This window comes from Silene latifolia, unplaced genomic scaffold (assembly GCF_048544455.1).
Source record: "Silene latifolia isolate original U9 population unplaced genomic scaffold, ASM4854445v1 scaffold_150, whole genome shotgun sequence".
Classification (NCBI taxonomy): domain Eukaryota; kingdom Viridiplantae; phylum Streptophyta; class Magnoliopsida; order Caryophyllales; family Caryophyllaceae; genus Silene; species Silene latifolia.
Window position 1 is genome coordinate 25,650 of NW_027413138.1, and position 14,251 is coordinate 39,900.

Here is a 14,251-nt window from a genome sequence, read left to right on the forward strand (position 1 = left end):
TTGACCCCGTCATTGAATTCCTAGCAAACAGGATATTTTAGGTATCTGATTTGGTCAAAATAGTTTATTTGACAAAAAATTTAGTTACCTTATTTTTTCGTTAGCGTTTGACAATTAGCTTATTTAACCAAATAAGCTACCTGAAATGAAATGCTACCTAGAGTAGCATTTGAGATTTCAGGTACCTGATTTGGTTTGAATTTCCTTTTTTACTCTTTAAATCTTTACTATTAAATAATTATCATATCCTTTTACGTCATTTCATCAAAATCAGTTATCTTTTCAGTTAATTTGCCAAACATTTTTTTTATATAATCAGCTATCTTATCAGTTCCTAATTTTCAGCTACCTTTTTAGATTTTAGTTAGCTGTTCAGTTTTCAGCTACCTTCTCATGTTTCAGCTATCTTTTCAGTTAGTTTTACCAAACAGTGCCTAACTCTAAGGTGTGTTTGGATTCAGGAAATTGGAGGTGTTCCGGGTGTAATTCCAGAGCAAGTATCGTTACCACCCGTGGCTTGTAGAATGATGTCTTGGGTTGAACCCTCCTCGCTCCTATCGTCTCTCTCGGCCTTTCCTGCAACAATGAACGAACTGAGGGCTTGGCTTTGTGCCAAGCGTACCCACTCCGACGCCCAAGTCAGTGAACTTAGAGGTATAAGTTGTATACTAATTGGCTAGGAATGTATTGTAGAGAGATAAGGGAGATATTACCAGATGAATAGTGTATTTTAGGTTAAGTTGTGGGATCCTTTCCTCAATGAAGGTTGAGGAGTATTTATAGGCTTTCACCTTTTGTCACGTAGTGGCCAAGTGGCCAAGTGGCTTATCAGGTGGAAAGACCGTTCTACCCTCGGCCGATGGTCCTACGGTAGGCCGGCCGAGGGTCTTGGATGTGAGTACGCGGGTGTGTGCCCCGGCTGGCTGGTTGCCATGCCGATACCCTGGCTAGCAGGCCGATGGGTTGCATCGGCTAGATTGTCTAAGTCGTTGACTTGCTGTGGATATCTTTGACCTTGCTCAGCGTGTTGACTTGGTCAGCGGTGCAGAATATGCCCCATCAATTTGCCCCAGCGTAGTCTATGCCGTGGTATGGGCTCAGATGTATCTTTGCGCATATTTCAAGTAAATTTCGAAAATCTTTCTGTATCGGTGTCCTTGTGTATCGGCGTGGCTGTTGTTAGGCCGCACCATATACCATATCCCCCCTCCACATGGATGCGTAAAGGGTATCCGATGTGGAAAAAGGACATGTGTTGGCCGAGACAGGGCCGAGAGTCTTAGGTTGACTTTGATTGCCCTCACGGTACTCCATGGCTTGGTTGATCGGTAGCCGGCGGATACTAGATACCTAGGAATATGTTTGAGGGAGATGAACAGTCGAAGAGATGTGAATAGGCGTGTTGAAGACGTTTGGTCACTGTCGCATTGATTGACATTCAACTGTTGCGACGATTGACATTCCGCGGTTGCATGCTTGACACGTGTGTGTTGTTCGATTGGTTGACGCTTCATGGGTTGTGCCCGATTGGTCCTTCTTCATGGGCTTTTCTCTATAAATAGGGTAGTTATTCCGTGATTTTGGCCTCCATTTTATTTTCGAAAATTTTTCTCTAAAATCTTCATCTCTCCAAACTTTCAAGGGTTTTCTTCTTCTTAATCTTCGGAGTATTTGATCCGGCGAGTGTTTTTCTTTAAGGTAAACAAGCAAACTCTTTATTTTCCTTGCTAATAATTTGTTGTGAACCATGTCTTCTCGCGATCTTTGGGCCTAGTAAACTGCGTCGGGGGTCCTAGGTCTCCTTCTCCTGAAGTTGATCCTCAAATTCTGGAGGAATGGGAGGATTCTGACTCTTTTGGTGATCTTGGTGATGATTTTGTTTCGGCGTGTCCCTATGGGGATGGCCGTCGTCTGTATTCTTTTCACTTGTAATTTTGTAACTTCTAATAATAATTCGTTTCCCTCGCCCTCGGCGTGGCCGAGGTCTTTGTCTCATCTTCGTCAGAGTTGTCTTCCTGTATTCCTAATTGAGTCCTCTTTTTTTTTTTTTTTTTTGGATTGGCTTGGCTGGGGCCGCTTTAGAGTGCGTATCTCAACTGTGTTTCAACGCTTCCAAGACACTTCGTCTGTTTTTGCGAGTGTAGTGTGCGATGACCGCTACTGTCGTGGTATCCGCCTTACGAGGGTGACTGCCGCTCTTGTCGGTATGACAGTGTGAGCCGGCGTCTGTTTCTCGATAGCGTGTTACGTGGCGTCTACCACTTGGAGTGACTGCGACGGCATCAAACCTCTTGGGGTGGCTAGTGGCGTCTACTACTGGGGTGACTGCGACGGCGCTAGACCCTTGATGAGACTGCCGCTCTTGTCGGTATGACAGTGTGAGCGGCGTCGTTTCTTGATAGCGTGTTACGTGGCGTCTACCACTTGGGTAGCTGCGACGGCATCAAACCTCTTGGGGTTCTTAGTGGCGTCTACTACTTGGGGTGGCTGCGACGGCGCTAGACTCTTGATGGAGGCGCGCTCTTGTCGGTATGACGGTGTGAGCGGCGTACATTTCTTGATAGCGTGTTACGTGGCGTCTACCACTTGGGTGACTACGACGGCATCAAACCTCTTGGGGTGGCTCAGTGGCGTCTCACTACTTGGGGTGGCTGCGACGGCGCTAGACTCTTGATGGAGGCGCCGCTCTTGTCGGTATGACGGTGTGAGCCGGCGTACGTTTCTTGATAGCGTGTTACGTGGCGTCTACCACTTGGAGTGACTGCGACGGCATCAAACCTCTTGGGGTGACTAGTGGCGTCTACTACTTGCAAGGGTGGCTGCGACGGCGCTAGACTCTTGATGGAGGCTGCCGCTCTTGTCGGTATGACGGTGTGGCGGCGTCTGTTTCTTGATAGCGTGTTACGTGGCGTCTACCACTTGGGTGGCTGCGACGGCATCAAACCTCTTGGGGTGACTGCCGTGGCGTCTACTACTTGGGGTGACTGCGACGGCGCTAGACTCTTGATGGAGACTGCCGCTCTTGTCGGTATGACGGTGTGGCGGCGTCTGTTTCTTGATAGCGTGTTACGTGGCGTCTACCACTTGGAGTGACTGCGACGGCATCAAACCTCTTGGGGGTGGCTAGTGGCGTCTACTACTTGGGGTGAGCTGCGACGGCGCTAGACTCTTGATGGAGGCGCCGCTCTTGTCGGTATGACGGTGTGAGCGGCGTCATTTCTTGATAGCGTGTTACGTGGCGTCTACCACTTGGGTAGCTGCGACGGCATCAAACCTCTTGGGGTGACTGCCGTGGCGTCTACTACAGGGTGGCTGCGACAGCGCTAGACTCTTGATGGAGGCTGCCGCTCTTGTCGGTATGACGGTGTGAATGGCGTCATGTTTCTTGATAGCGTGTTACGTGGCGTCTACCACTTGGAGTGACTACGACGGCATCAAACCTCTTGGGGTGGCTGCGTGGCGTCTACTACTTGGGGTGACTGCGACGGCGCTAGACTCTTGATGGAGACTGCCGCTCTTGTCGGTATGACGGTGTGAGCGGCGTCTGTTTCTTGATAAATAAGCGATGGGAAGAACTTTGCTTTGATGGAAGGCGTGGATGGTTTTTCACTAGGTAAAAACATGCGTTGGGGTGTCCTGACCATCTTGGACACCTCCGTAGCTACATAAAATTTTACAAGACTACCAATGCCCTAACGGCCCATCACAGGTACATCCCCCAAATCAGCCACTAGTCGTATCCATGAGGTCGCCCCCCTGCTGTAAGGACGGGCTTTTTCCTTTTTCGGACTTCTTCGCCTCTTTGAGGGATTGCATGTTGCAACCTCGGGCAGCTATCTGGACGTTGACCACCTCATCCTTCTCGTCTTTGGAGACGAGCTTATGCGCTTCCCCCCGGTCCGAGACATACATCAGTGTTAGGGCCCGGATGGACATCACTGCGTCAGCCTCGCTCAGGGTGACTCGGCCTATGAGAACGTTGTAGGCAGACGAACCGTCGATGACGACGAACTCAGCTAGGATGTTCTTAGCCGCGTTCTTCTCGCCGAACGTCACCGGGAGTTTAATTGATCCCAGCGGCACCAGGCCGGCCCCAGAGAAGCTGTATAGGGGGTTGGTGCAGGGGCTTAAGTCCTTGATCCTCAGGCCGAGGCCGAGAAAGCACTCTCTAAACATTATGTTCGTGTATGCACCTGTGTCAATCAGGCACCTCTTGACCAGGTGGTTGGATATGTCCAAATTGACTACAAGCGGGTCGCTGTGAGGGGCGATGACCCCTTCGTAATCCTTTCTTCCGATAGTTATATCGGGGATGCTTGCAGATGGGATCCTCGAGTTGGGCACAAAGTTGATGGCCAGATATAGCTCGTTTAGGTGCCGCTTGTGCCCATGAGCGGACCCTCCGTTCTCGTTGCCCCCGATGACAACATGAATCACGCCTATCCGCTCGAAGACGGACTTCCTATCTGAACTGCCGGCGTCTGTCTTTTGGCCTTTGCAACGTACTTGCCGAGGCTTCCTTCCGGATCGGCTCCTCTATAGCATTCTTGGTGGCGGCGATCGTTGGTTAAATGGCCGGTGTGGCCGTGGTACTCACGATCGGCTCGTGTCACCGTCACTTTTTGGCTTGGGGGTCTCTCCCACGCCCGGCCCTCGTTTTGCTCGGGCGAAGACTTGGCGGCCGATACGACGAGAGGGGTTTTTTCACTATACCGCCTCCGGTGGTACGTTCTGAATTCCACCCGCACTGCCGAGTCTTGCTCCGGTCGGATCGTCCGATCGTGATGCAGTATTCTCACGGCGTCGGCGTCGGACCGCGAGCCGTTGTTGTCGCGGCGTCCTTCGTCCGATCGTCCGCCTGTGACTCTTCTTTTTCGATTGCTCGGCCGCGGGGATCTTCCGGGTCTTGTGGTAGTCTTCCACCTTGATGGCTTGGTCGGCCAACTTTTTCGGCGGCGTCCGGGCCTGGGCCTCCGCTCTTGATGAGCTCGTTTTTAAGGCTCCCCTTGGGAGGCCCTTCATCGATGCGAAGGCCGCCGGCTCGGGGTTAATTTCTCGAATCTCTTGGACCTTTCCGTCGAACCTCTTCACATAGCTCGGGAGAGACTCGCCCCCTCTTGTCGATGGTCGGGAGGTCGGATGTCTCTACGGCCCTTCTCCTATGCAGAGTCTTGGGCTAGGAAAGCGCCCTTCGGTCGGCGTAGTAGTACACCGAGCCATCGGGGAAGCCCTTTGTACCGGCTCCGAGCCATCCCATGCAAAGTTGTTGGGAAAATTCGGCACTGAGACCTCATCGGCCGTGCTCCCATACCGACATGTAAGACTCGAAGGCCTCGGGCGTGGTCGATCGGATCACCGTCCCCCTTGTATGACAGGGGGTGGCGGCTTGAGCTTATTTGGCACCGGGACTTCTAGGACGTAGGCGTTAAGGGGTGCACGACCACGTGCCGAACGACACGCGGTGATCGGCTCCTTGCGTCCCTAACCTGGCTCCTCCCCCCGTAGCGGGAGGGGCTCCTTCTTCGGCTCGGACTTCTTCTCCAACTCGCCGAGTCGGACTCCTCGGCTCCTTCGGGGTGAGCCTCGTTCGTGCGGCGGGGACGCTGTCCTCCCACGAGTGCGGGAAGGACTTAGGTCTACCGCGCCCACTTTGGGCTCCCGGCGACTTGGCGGGTCGCTTCTCCTAGTGCTCCGTTCAAATTTCTCGGAGTCACGTTTTGGGCCCCGGGTCTCCGGGCAGTTTCATTGCTCTTGTCGGCGTGACGGTGTGAGCGGGCGTGTTACTAATTAGGTCAGGAGCATTTTCGGCTTGGCTACGTCAACCATACGTCCCGTGATGGTGACCTGGTTGGGGCGGCGGCGTGTCGGGTATTGATGGCATCCGAACTCCGGTTGGATTACTCCACCGGTGGAGGGCTGTATGACTCCAGAATTGTTGAAAGTATCATCTTGGTAAAATGCAGTTTCGTCGGTTACGACTGCATCTTGTTGTTTAGACATTTTCTTAGCTTTTTGGGTGGGTTTTTGTTGGGTTTTTTTTTTTTGTTTGGGAATGAATGTGACTAGCTTCTAGTGTCTTTTCCCACAGACGGCGCCAATTGTTCCGGGTGTAATTCCAGAGCAAGTATCGTTACCACCCGTGGCTTGTAGAATGATGTCTTGGGTTGAACCCTCCTCGCTCCTATCGTCTCTCTCGGCCTTTCCTGCAACAATGAACGGCGAGGGCTTGGCTTTGTGCCAAGCGTACCCACTCCGACGCCCAAGTCTGTGAACTTAGAGGTATAAGTTGTATACTAATTGGCTAGGAATGTATTGGAGAGAGATAAGGAGATATTACCGGATGAATAGTGTATTTTAGGTTAAGTTGTGGGATCCTTTCCTCAATGAAGGTTGAGGAGTATTTATAGGCTTTCACCTTTTGTCACGTAGTGGCCAAGTGGCCAAGTGGCTTATCGGTGGAAAAGACGTTCTACCCTCGGCCGATGGTCCTACGGTAGGGCCGAGGGTCTTGGATGTGAGTGCGCGGGTGTGTGCCCGGGGTTGGTTGCCATGCCGATACCCTAGCTAGCAGGCCGATGGGTTGCATCGGCTAGATTGTCTAAGTCGTTGACTTGCTGTGGATATCTTTGACCTTGCTCAGCGTGTTGACTTGGTCAGCGGTGCAGAATATGCCCCATCAGGAGGGAAAAGAAAAGGAGGTAGAGTGGAGGATTTAAAATCCTTTATTTGGATATCAAATGAGGATGGATGAAAGTGAGGTGGGGGGGGGGCAAAATCTCTCCACAATAAGTCTTCTGGTTCGTTTGCAGTTTTCTAATAAGTCAGCAGAAGATCAACGTTGTTATAGATCGTTATATGGTTTTACATATTTTGTCCGATTCATGGCTACAATCAATCACGTCAGAAGAAATGGATACTCGTCAAGGAAGATTCGGAGACCCTCTTATGGATGAAAGCCTTTTGTGGCGAATCGATGATCGAGACTCTGTTGCAGTGTTTCATTCTTTGAACAAGAATTTATTTCCTATGGTTGTAATCGATTTGTATCCGATTGAGCTTGGCATATGTTGTAGATGTCGTATGACTTTTTATTAATGATAATGATCTTTTCTAAAAAAAATCTCTCCACAATAGACAATATTTAGACGGAAATTGTATCCAAACAATCACCACTCCATTTTCCCTTCCCTTCCCTTTTCTCCCTTTCCCTTCCTCCTTCACTCACTTTCCCTCCACTTTTACTATATCTCTAAGCCGGACAAGATAATCTTAAAAAACTTACGGCCTATCAAAATAGTCAACAAATTTAAGCATAACTAGGGTAGGGATTATTGGATAATGGAGTTTGTAATTATTGTTACATAATTGCATGTGAGGCTTCGTTAATAAGCATGTGAAAGTCCATCAATAACGATGTTGCTATTTAATCAACTAATTAATAAGCATGTGAAGCTTGTTCAGGAGTTTAGATCGATACTAATTTTAATATTAATATAATTTTACGGAGTAGCTATTAACAAGTCTACGAAGCTTCGTCATATAGGACAAAATCATGTGCCTGTAATCCTGTATGACAACGAAACGATAATGTTAATTACTCCGTAATCAACTACGGAGTATTTAATAAGCATGTGAAGCTTCATCAGAAGTTCAGATCCGATACTAATTTTAATGTTAATATATGAGTTACTCGTATTAATAAGCACGTTACTCTTCCTCAAAATCGATGTATACTGGAGTACGGAATAATTAACGGACGATAATTAACAAGTCTACGTAGCTTCCTCATATAGGACAAAATTTAACACCAGAGACGAAAAGTCGGTCGTGTCTTGTGCCGATCCCTCGTGTCTGGTGGAGAAAACGGTACAGCCCGGACACCGGAAGATGGTTTCAGAAATATAGTGTAGGTGAAATGGAAATGAAAGTCTTGGCATAGACGGTTATTGAAAGAGGCCATTTCTTTGTACTTTTGTGTATCTTTTATACCTCTTTTATTTTTAATGGTGGTGGTTAAAAATGACTTAGTAGTATATGTAACTAGAGCTGGCCATCAGTACGGGCTGACTCGGCCCGGCCCGCCATAACCCGTTATTTTATGCAGCCTGGCCTGAACCGGCCCGGCCCGGCCTTAGCCCGCCTCTGATCCTGGCCCAGGTCAAGCATATCCCAGCCCAGCCCGGCTCTTCCTCCTGGCCTGGCCCGAGTTTGACAAGGAGAGCCCGGCCCGTCTCCTGGCCAGCCCGGCCCGCCTCCTGGCCAGCCCGGCCCGAGTACATGTCTATATGTAACAATGACAACTAGAGTTCTAGCAAAAGATGATTATGCAACGAATTCCTCGTGCATAGCTTCTAATGTTGCAAGATCAGTTGCCCGAGCTACTCCCTCCCATCCACTCCAAAGGTAACATGGACTCACTTTTCCTCTCACAAAAAGTGGGTCCATGTTACCTTTGGAGTGGATGGGGAAAGTATTTATTTGAAGAAGTTTTTGCGTCCGTGGAACAACGTTCAGGATTAATAGGAAATAAATCTTAACCACGAGAAGACTTGAGCATAAGCAAAAAACAATACAAGAAAATGACGAGAAATGTCTCAAGGATCAATGGGTTCCTTAAGACGGACTAACCTAAAATCAAATAAGTAGAAATATACCGTTTTCCAGGAAACGGCGCTAAATTTTGGCTGGGCTAAGTTGTATCCCTACACAAAAATATCCCTAAACGGACACTAAAAATGCAGATAGTGGAGTCAGAGGTCGAACTACAAGGAAACGTGACTTCTAACTAATTACCTGTGAATAGATTAAAGGTTATTGGGTCACAAATCGATTGGATTGATTGTAACTACGATATCAATATATTAAACGAGTCAAGGTAATCCGTTTCACAATGAATATCATTTAGGGATTTATAAAGTCAATTAACTAAAATAGATCAACTACCTAAAGTCATATGTCCGGTCGGCACGTATATGTTTTTTAAGTACAGTGCTTAGCATGCGGTCGTTATAACTAAGTCGTCTACCTGATAATTGTAAGCCTTTCTTAGTATTAATCCGGTCAGTAATACTACTTAGTCACAATACTAATTAGTTAATCCTGGCCAATATTTAACTAACCAGATTTAAAACAAATAATCAAGCGATAGTCTCTCTACTACCTGTAATACCCCTGATTTTCCAGTTGTGCACTCGGCCGAGTATGTACAACAGAGTACTCGACCGAGTGGCACTCACTCGACCGAGTTGCGTGGTTGAGTGTCTTCTGGGCTTAAACCCAAATTCTGTTTATGTGTCACTCGACTGAGTGGATGGTGCAGTCGAACAAGTGTGATACACTCGACCGAGAGCCTTCGAGCTGTACGGGTTCAACCCAGATTTTTTATGAAATGTAAACATATATCGGCCGCCGTTATATATTGAAGTTTTCCCAAAACATCAGAAACAGCCGTAAGTTAACCGTTTTTGCAAAAAAAAAAAATAATGTACTATACATTGCCATGTAGGCATGTACTGATGTACATACTCATGTAGTCATGTGCAACATCACACAAGTTATAAAAAAAAAAAAACAAATTAAACATCAGACATCACTAGTCTTGTGCATATAAATTAAATACCCCCAAAGCCAAGAAGATTATTGAGCTATTTTTTAATTCCAATGATTTCTATATAAATAGCCAAAGCAGTTCCCAGAAAGAAATATATCACAAAAGTGAAAAATATACAAAAGATAAGGAAAAAAAAAAAACATACAGAGAGGAGATATAATGGCATTAAGAAATAACAAAAATGTATGTTTAAAATCACTTGTAAACAACAAATATTTACGGTTTCAAAATGGTCAGGTCCAAGCGTATAGTCTTTTGCAGTTTTCGGTCGATGATGCCTTCGATCCTTATGTTCAACTAGAAGTCGTCAAAACTGAGGGTGATACTGATCTTGTCCACCTTAAGTCTCGTTTTAACAACAAATATTTGGTCAGGTATAATAACATCGCTTAATTTTACGTAAGTTGTATATGTAATATGGTTTAACACAAATAAATACTCGTATTATTTTGCCTAATCATATTTGGTTCTAAGAAATTTTGTGTAAGATCAACTTAAACAAGTATCTATGTTATTACTGTATAATATACTTTGTAAGGTTAGAAATATTTATAACATTTTTAACGGTATTTACTCATGACTTGAGTTCTAAAGTTATCAGCAATGAGCTAAATATAAAGCATGTTTGGCCTAACTTGTTGAAAATGAGTTTTTGTTTTTCAAGATTAATTTTTTAAAAGTAGAAGCACCAAATTGCTGCTTCTATTTTTACGTCTTGTTTAGCTTTTAGATAATGATGTGTTTGATCAAAAAGTGTTTTTAAGACCAAAAACATTTTTAAAAGTCAGGCCAAACATACACGTTATGGAAAACTATACTAAATGTACATTCATCTACAGATGGGCACCGGATAGCAATTGGATAAGTGCATCAGCGGATTACCCGGAAGACGATCCGACAAATTGGGCTTGTACGTTGTTCAAGCCGATTCTAATTAGCGACGTTGGTGGTACCAAAAAAATACGACTTCAACACATTCAGCTTGGGGGCTACGCAAGTTACGGGGTGGCCCCCTTTGAATCCTACTTATGGATCGGGTCAGGTAACGTACCTGACCCGGCTATGAAACAAGACGTATTCGAGGTCATAGATTGGGAGTCCACATTATCATTCATCAGGCCCAAAAAGGTAGTATTCAAAGGGACTGACAGCGGCAAGTATTTGGGTAGTACCGTTTTCAAGGACAAAAATCGGGTTAGATTTATATTTGACGATATTAATGATCCAAAAGTCGAACATGAGATAATCCCATCTAAGGACGGGTTTGTTTGCATTAGGTCATCTTACTTGGGAAAATTTTGGAGGCGTGACGAGGATGATTATGATAAGATTGTGGTCGACCTTCGGGATGACCCGAGGTTGACGAACAATGACCATGGTATGTTTCGGGTTAGTGTTCTTGGGTTTAACCGTATTGCTCTCCTCAATGCCAGCAAACCCATGTACTGTAAGATGCACCATTCGGCCGAGACTGGTTCTGATTTCTTATTGGTTGTTGTTGGTCCGAGAGTAGATCAATGGACTCCACTTCAGGTCATTGAAAAATCAACCTAATAATACGCTGAAAACGATGCATGTGAGAGTGTGATACTAGGAACTTTTATAATTTCTGTGTTATGTTTTACTTTGAATTTAACGCGAAGTCTTTATTGGCCTTTTTTATGTACCGTATGTATGTTATTTTTATTGAATAAGGTGTTTGGGTAACACTTCCCATAATCATAAGTAGCTATTGTCATGTAAACCCTTTATTTGTAAGTTCTTGCATCTTCAATTTCTTTTCATGATATGGATGACTAATGATTACGAGTACGGAGTACTAGTTATACTTATGATGATGTATGTCACTTATTCGAGCATCTTTGTCTAACATATCATTTTCAAAGTTAGAAGTATCAAATTAGTACTTTTAATTTAAAGTATATATTGATGGTTGTGTGTTTCAATTTGTATGTTTTTTAAAAAAAAAAAAAAAATTACTTTAAAAAAACAATTGGTCTCCTTTGTGAGATGTACTATCCATCACACGGGAAAGACGGGTGAGTTTCACACCAAATTGCAATAATATGGATAAAGTTGACCCATTTGTAAATTTGACAATACACATTAATTGGATAAAATAAAGGGAAGGTCCCCATGAAAAAGAGGCACCAACCCAATTTGCTTTGCTCATTTCCATAGCTATGTCAGACCATCATCATTCATCACACCTTTTTCATATTATTTTGAAAACCCAAAATTTACGTTTACATCTCCCTAAAAAAATCCAAAATTTTTTTTTTCAATATTTTTTCAAATCAAATCAAATATATTGTAAAATGGTTACATATTCTGATTAACATGATAACTTAACAATGGTTACATACAAATTGTAAAACATTTTGTATAATGGTTAAATATTTTGATTAATATAGTAATATTTTATACACAAACTCTTATGGCACCATTTATATTCATATATGTCATTATTTCAAGATCATTTTAAATCAAATCAAATCTATTGTAAAATGTTTACATATTCGACCAACATGGTAACATATTATACACATACTCTTATGTCACCATTTATATTCTTACATGTTACCAGATTAAGATTATTTCAATTTTAAATAAACATATAGTACAATGGTTACATATAGTGACTAATATGGTAACATTCTGAATAGTATTGTTACATTTTTTACTAAAATGGTAGCGACAAGTGTTAGTTTTCAAGTGTGACCACCTTACTTAAAAATGTAATTATTATTGATTGTATTGCCTTAATACCTTATGAAATCTTAACATGTTAACATAAATTGCTTAATATGGTGACACTAGTTTAGGACCCGTGCAAAATTGCACGGACATACCTAAAAAAATATATAAATAATGTTTTAAAATTATTACATTACTCCTTAGCAATAAAGAAGTTTGGAGTTTTCTAACTTTGTTAGACTACATCAACTTTTTAATTATATACATTTACTTGCCTCATTCTAAATTTTCTATTAAGAGTAAAGTACCAAAACTGTAGTAACATGAAAATCCCTTAAACTCTATGCCTTGATCAAAGTGAAAATAGATAAGGCTGTCTGGTTCTAAATCCCATTTAATGGAGGAGCTTGTCTGAGTCTTTTCTTCTCGATTTGAAAATTGCTATTAACCTTCTTTCGCCAACCTTCTCAATCTTTCACAATCAATAAGACAACAATTAAACCCCAATTAATCAGATACTTTGAATCATAATTTAAAAAATGAAATCTATATGATACATGAGAATAATATGGCGTAGAGGTAAAAATACTCCTAGCTAAGCTAGTACTCTGTACTCTAGTAGATTAAGCAAACATTATCTATGGGATTGGAATAATATGGCGTAGAGGTAAATTAATTGTAGCCTTGTAGGCAGTAATATATGGCAATGTACCAACAATTTCTCAACATACAGTAGCTAAATAATGAGCTAAACAATGAGTTAGCCACCAAATATATAGATAATACGGAGTTCAATTGTACAACTTTATAACAATCACTCTTATATTTACAATGGTATATAAAACCTTGTGAAAAACTAAGATAAACAAAAATAATTGATCTTGTTTAAGACCGTCTTAAACTAAGACCACTCACAAGTCACAACCTCGTTTTATTTCACCTTTATTTTAATCGAATGTGAGAACGGTCTTAAGTTAAGACGGTCTTAAATAAGAATACGTTAAATAAAAAAAATGATAACACCCATGTACAACGGTGGTATTTCAGAACCCCATTCAGTCATAGTATTTCGGATTTGGTCTGAATTGCTTGTCTATTAAACCTTAAAAGCTTTCAGCTATGTTTCAGACGGTATTACCAAGAATCCAAGATCCACCTTGAATGTCCTTGATAAACCATATGAAAAATTTATAGAATTAGTACGCAATTGTCCTTTCCAATGTACACTGGTTTACCAAGCCATCAGCCTACTTGTTGCATGATAAGATATGTGTTAGTGCAGAATATGTGACCACTTCGTTGAGAATTGTACCTATGTTTGTTGGTGTTGTTGATGATTCAATTTTAAATGAAGATTTTTACGAAAAATATAAAGATTTAGAAGGTAAAGATTTGAATTTTGGAGCATTGGTGTAGGGAAGGAGATGATGGCTTACGTCAAAAAGACTGAAAGGTTGTGATGTGGTGGGGTTTCTTGTGTAAGGGCTACTTATTCCCTATATAATATAATATTACTCTATTGTACTCCCTATAATCACACAAACAATAAACAATAAACACTTGCTCAAAGTGTATCCGGCCCATATTATTAGAAAATGCTACTATCCGCTCCGTCTCTACTTGTGACGGATAGTGTCTGTTACAAATGAGAGATTGTGTTAAAAAAATTAGGCCAAACATACATTCAGTAAGCTAATTAAGCTGAATGATACGCTAGCTTGGTCAAAGTTGATTTGTTTCAATCAAACGGATTAGTTGTTGCAATAGAGGCGTATTTAGTTGATTAGGGCAATAAGAACAAAATAATAATGAATAACAATAAAATTGACATAATACATGGTTCACCAGTGAAATTAAATCAATGTCTATGTGTCCACCCAGGAGAACAAATTCAGTATTGTGGATACAATAGTACAACAGTAGACTAGTATAAACCCGCTCATA

The 14,251-nt window shown here is 43.0% G+C and overlaps 1 protein-coding gene across 1 annotated transcript; it reads left to right on the forward strand.

The window, feature by feature from the left end:
• Positions 1–9,769: 9,769 nt before the first annotated feature.
• On the forward strand, positions 9,770–11,164 carry LOC141637824 (uncharacterized). The gene is made up of 2 exons (XM_074447244.1): positions 9,770–9,984; positions 10,450–11,164. Exons 1-2 carry the CDS (start codon positions 9,770–9,772, stop codon positions 11,162–11,164), a joined length of 930 nt encoding a protein of 309 aa, XP_074303345.1.
• Positions 11,165–14,251: the final 3,087 nt, after the last annotated feature.

Coding starts and splice junctions, on each gene's coding strand:
- LOC141637824 (XM_074447244.1), top strand. CDS start 9,770: ATGGCATTAAGAAATAACAAAAATGTATGTTTAAAATCACTTGTAAAC. Junction 9,985..10,449: donor AACAACAAATATTTGGTCAG/GTATAATAACAT, acceptor ATTCATCTACAG/ATGGGCACCGGATAGCAATT.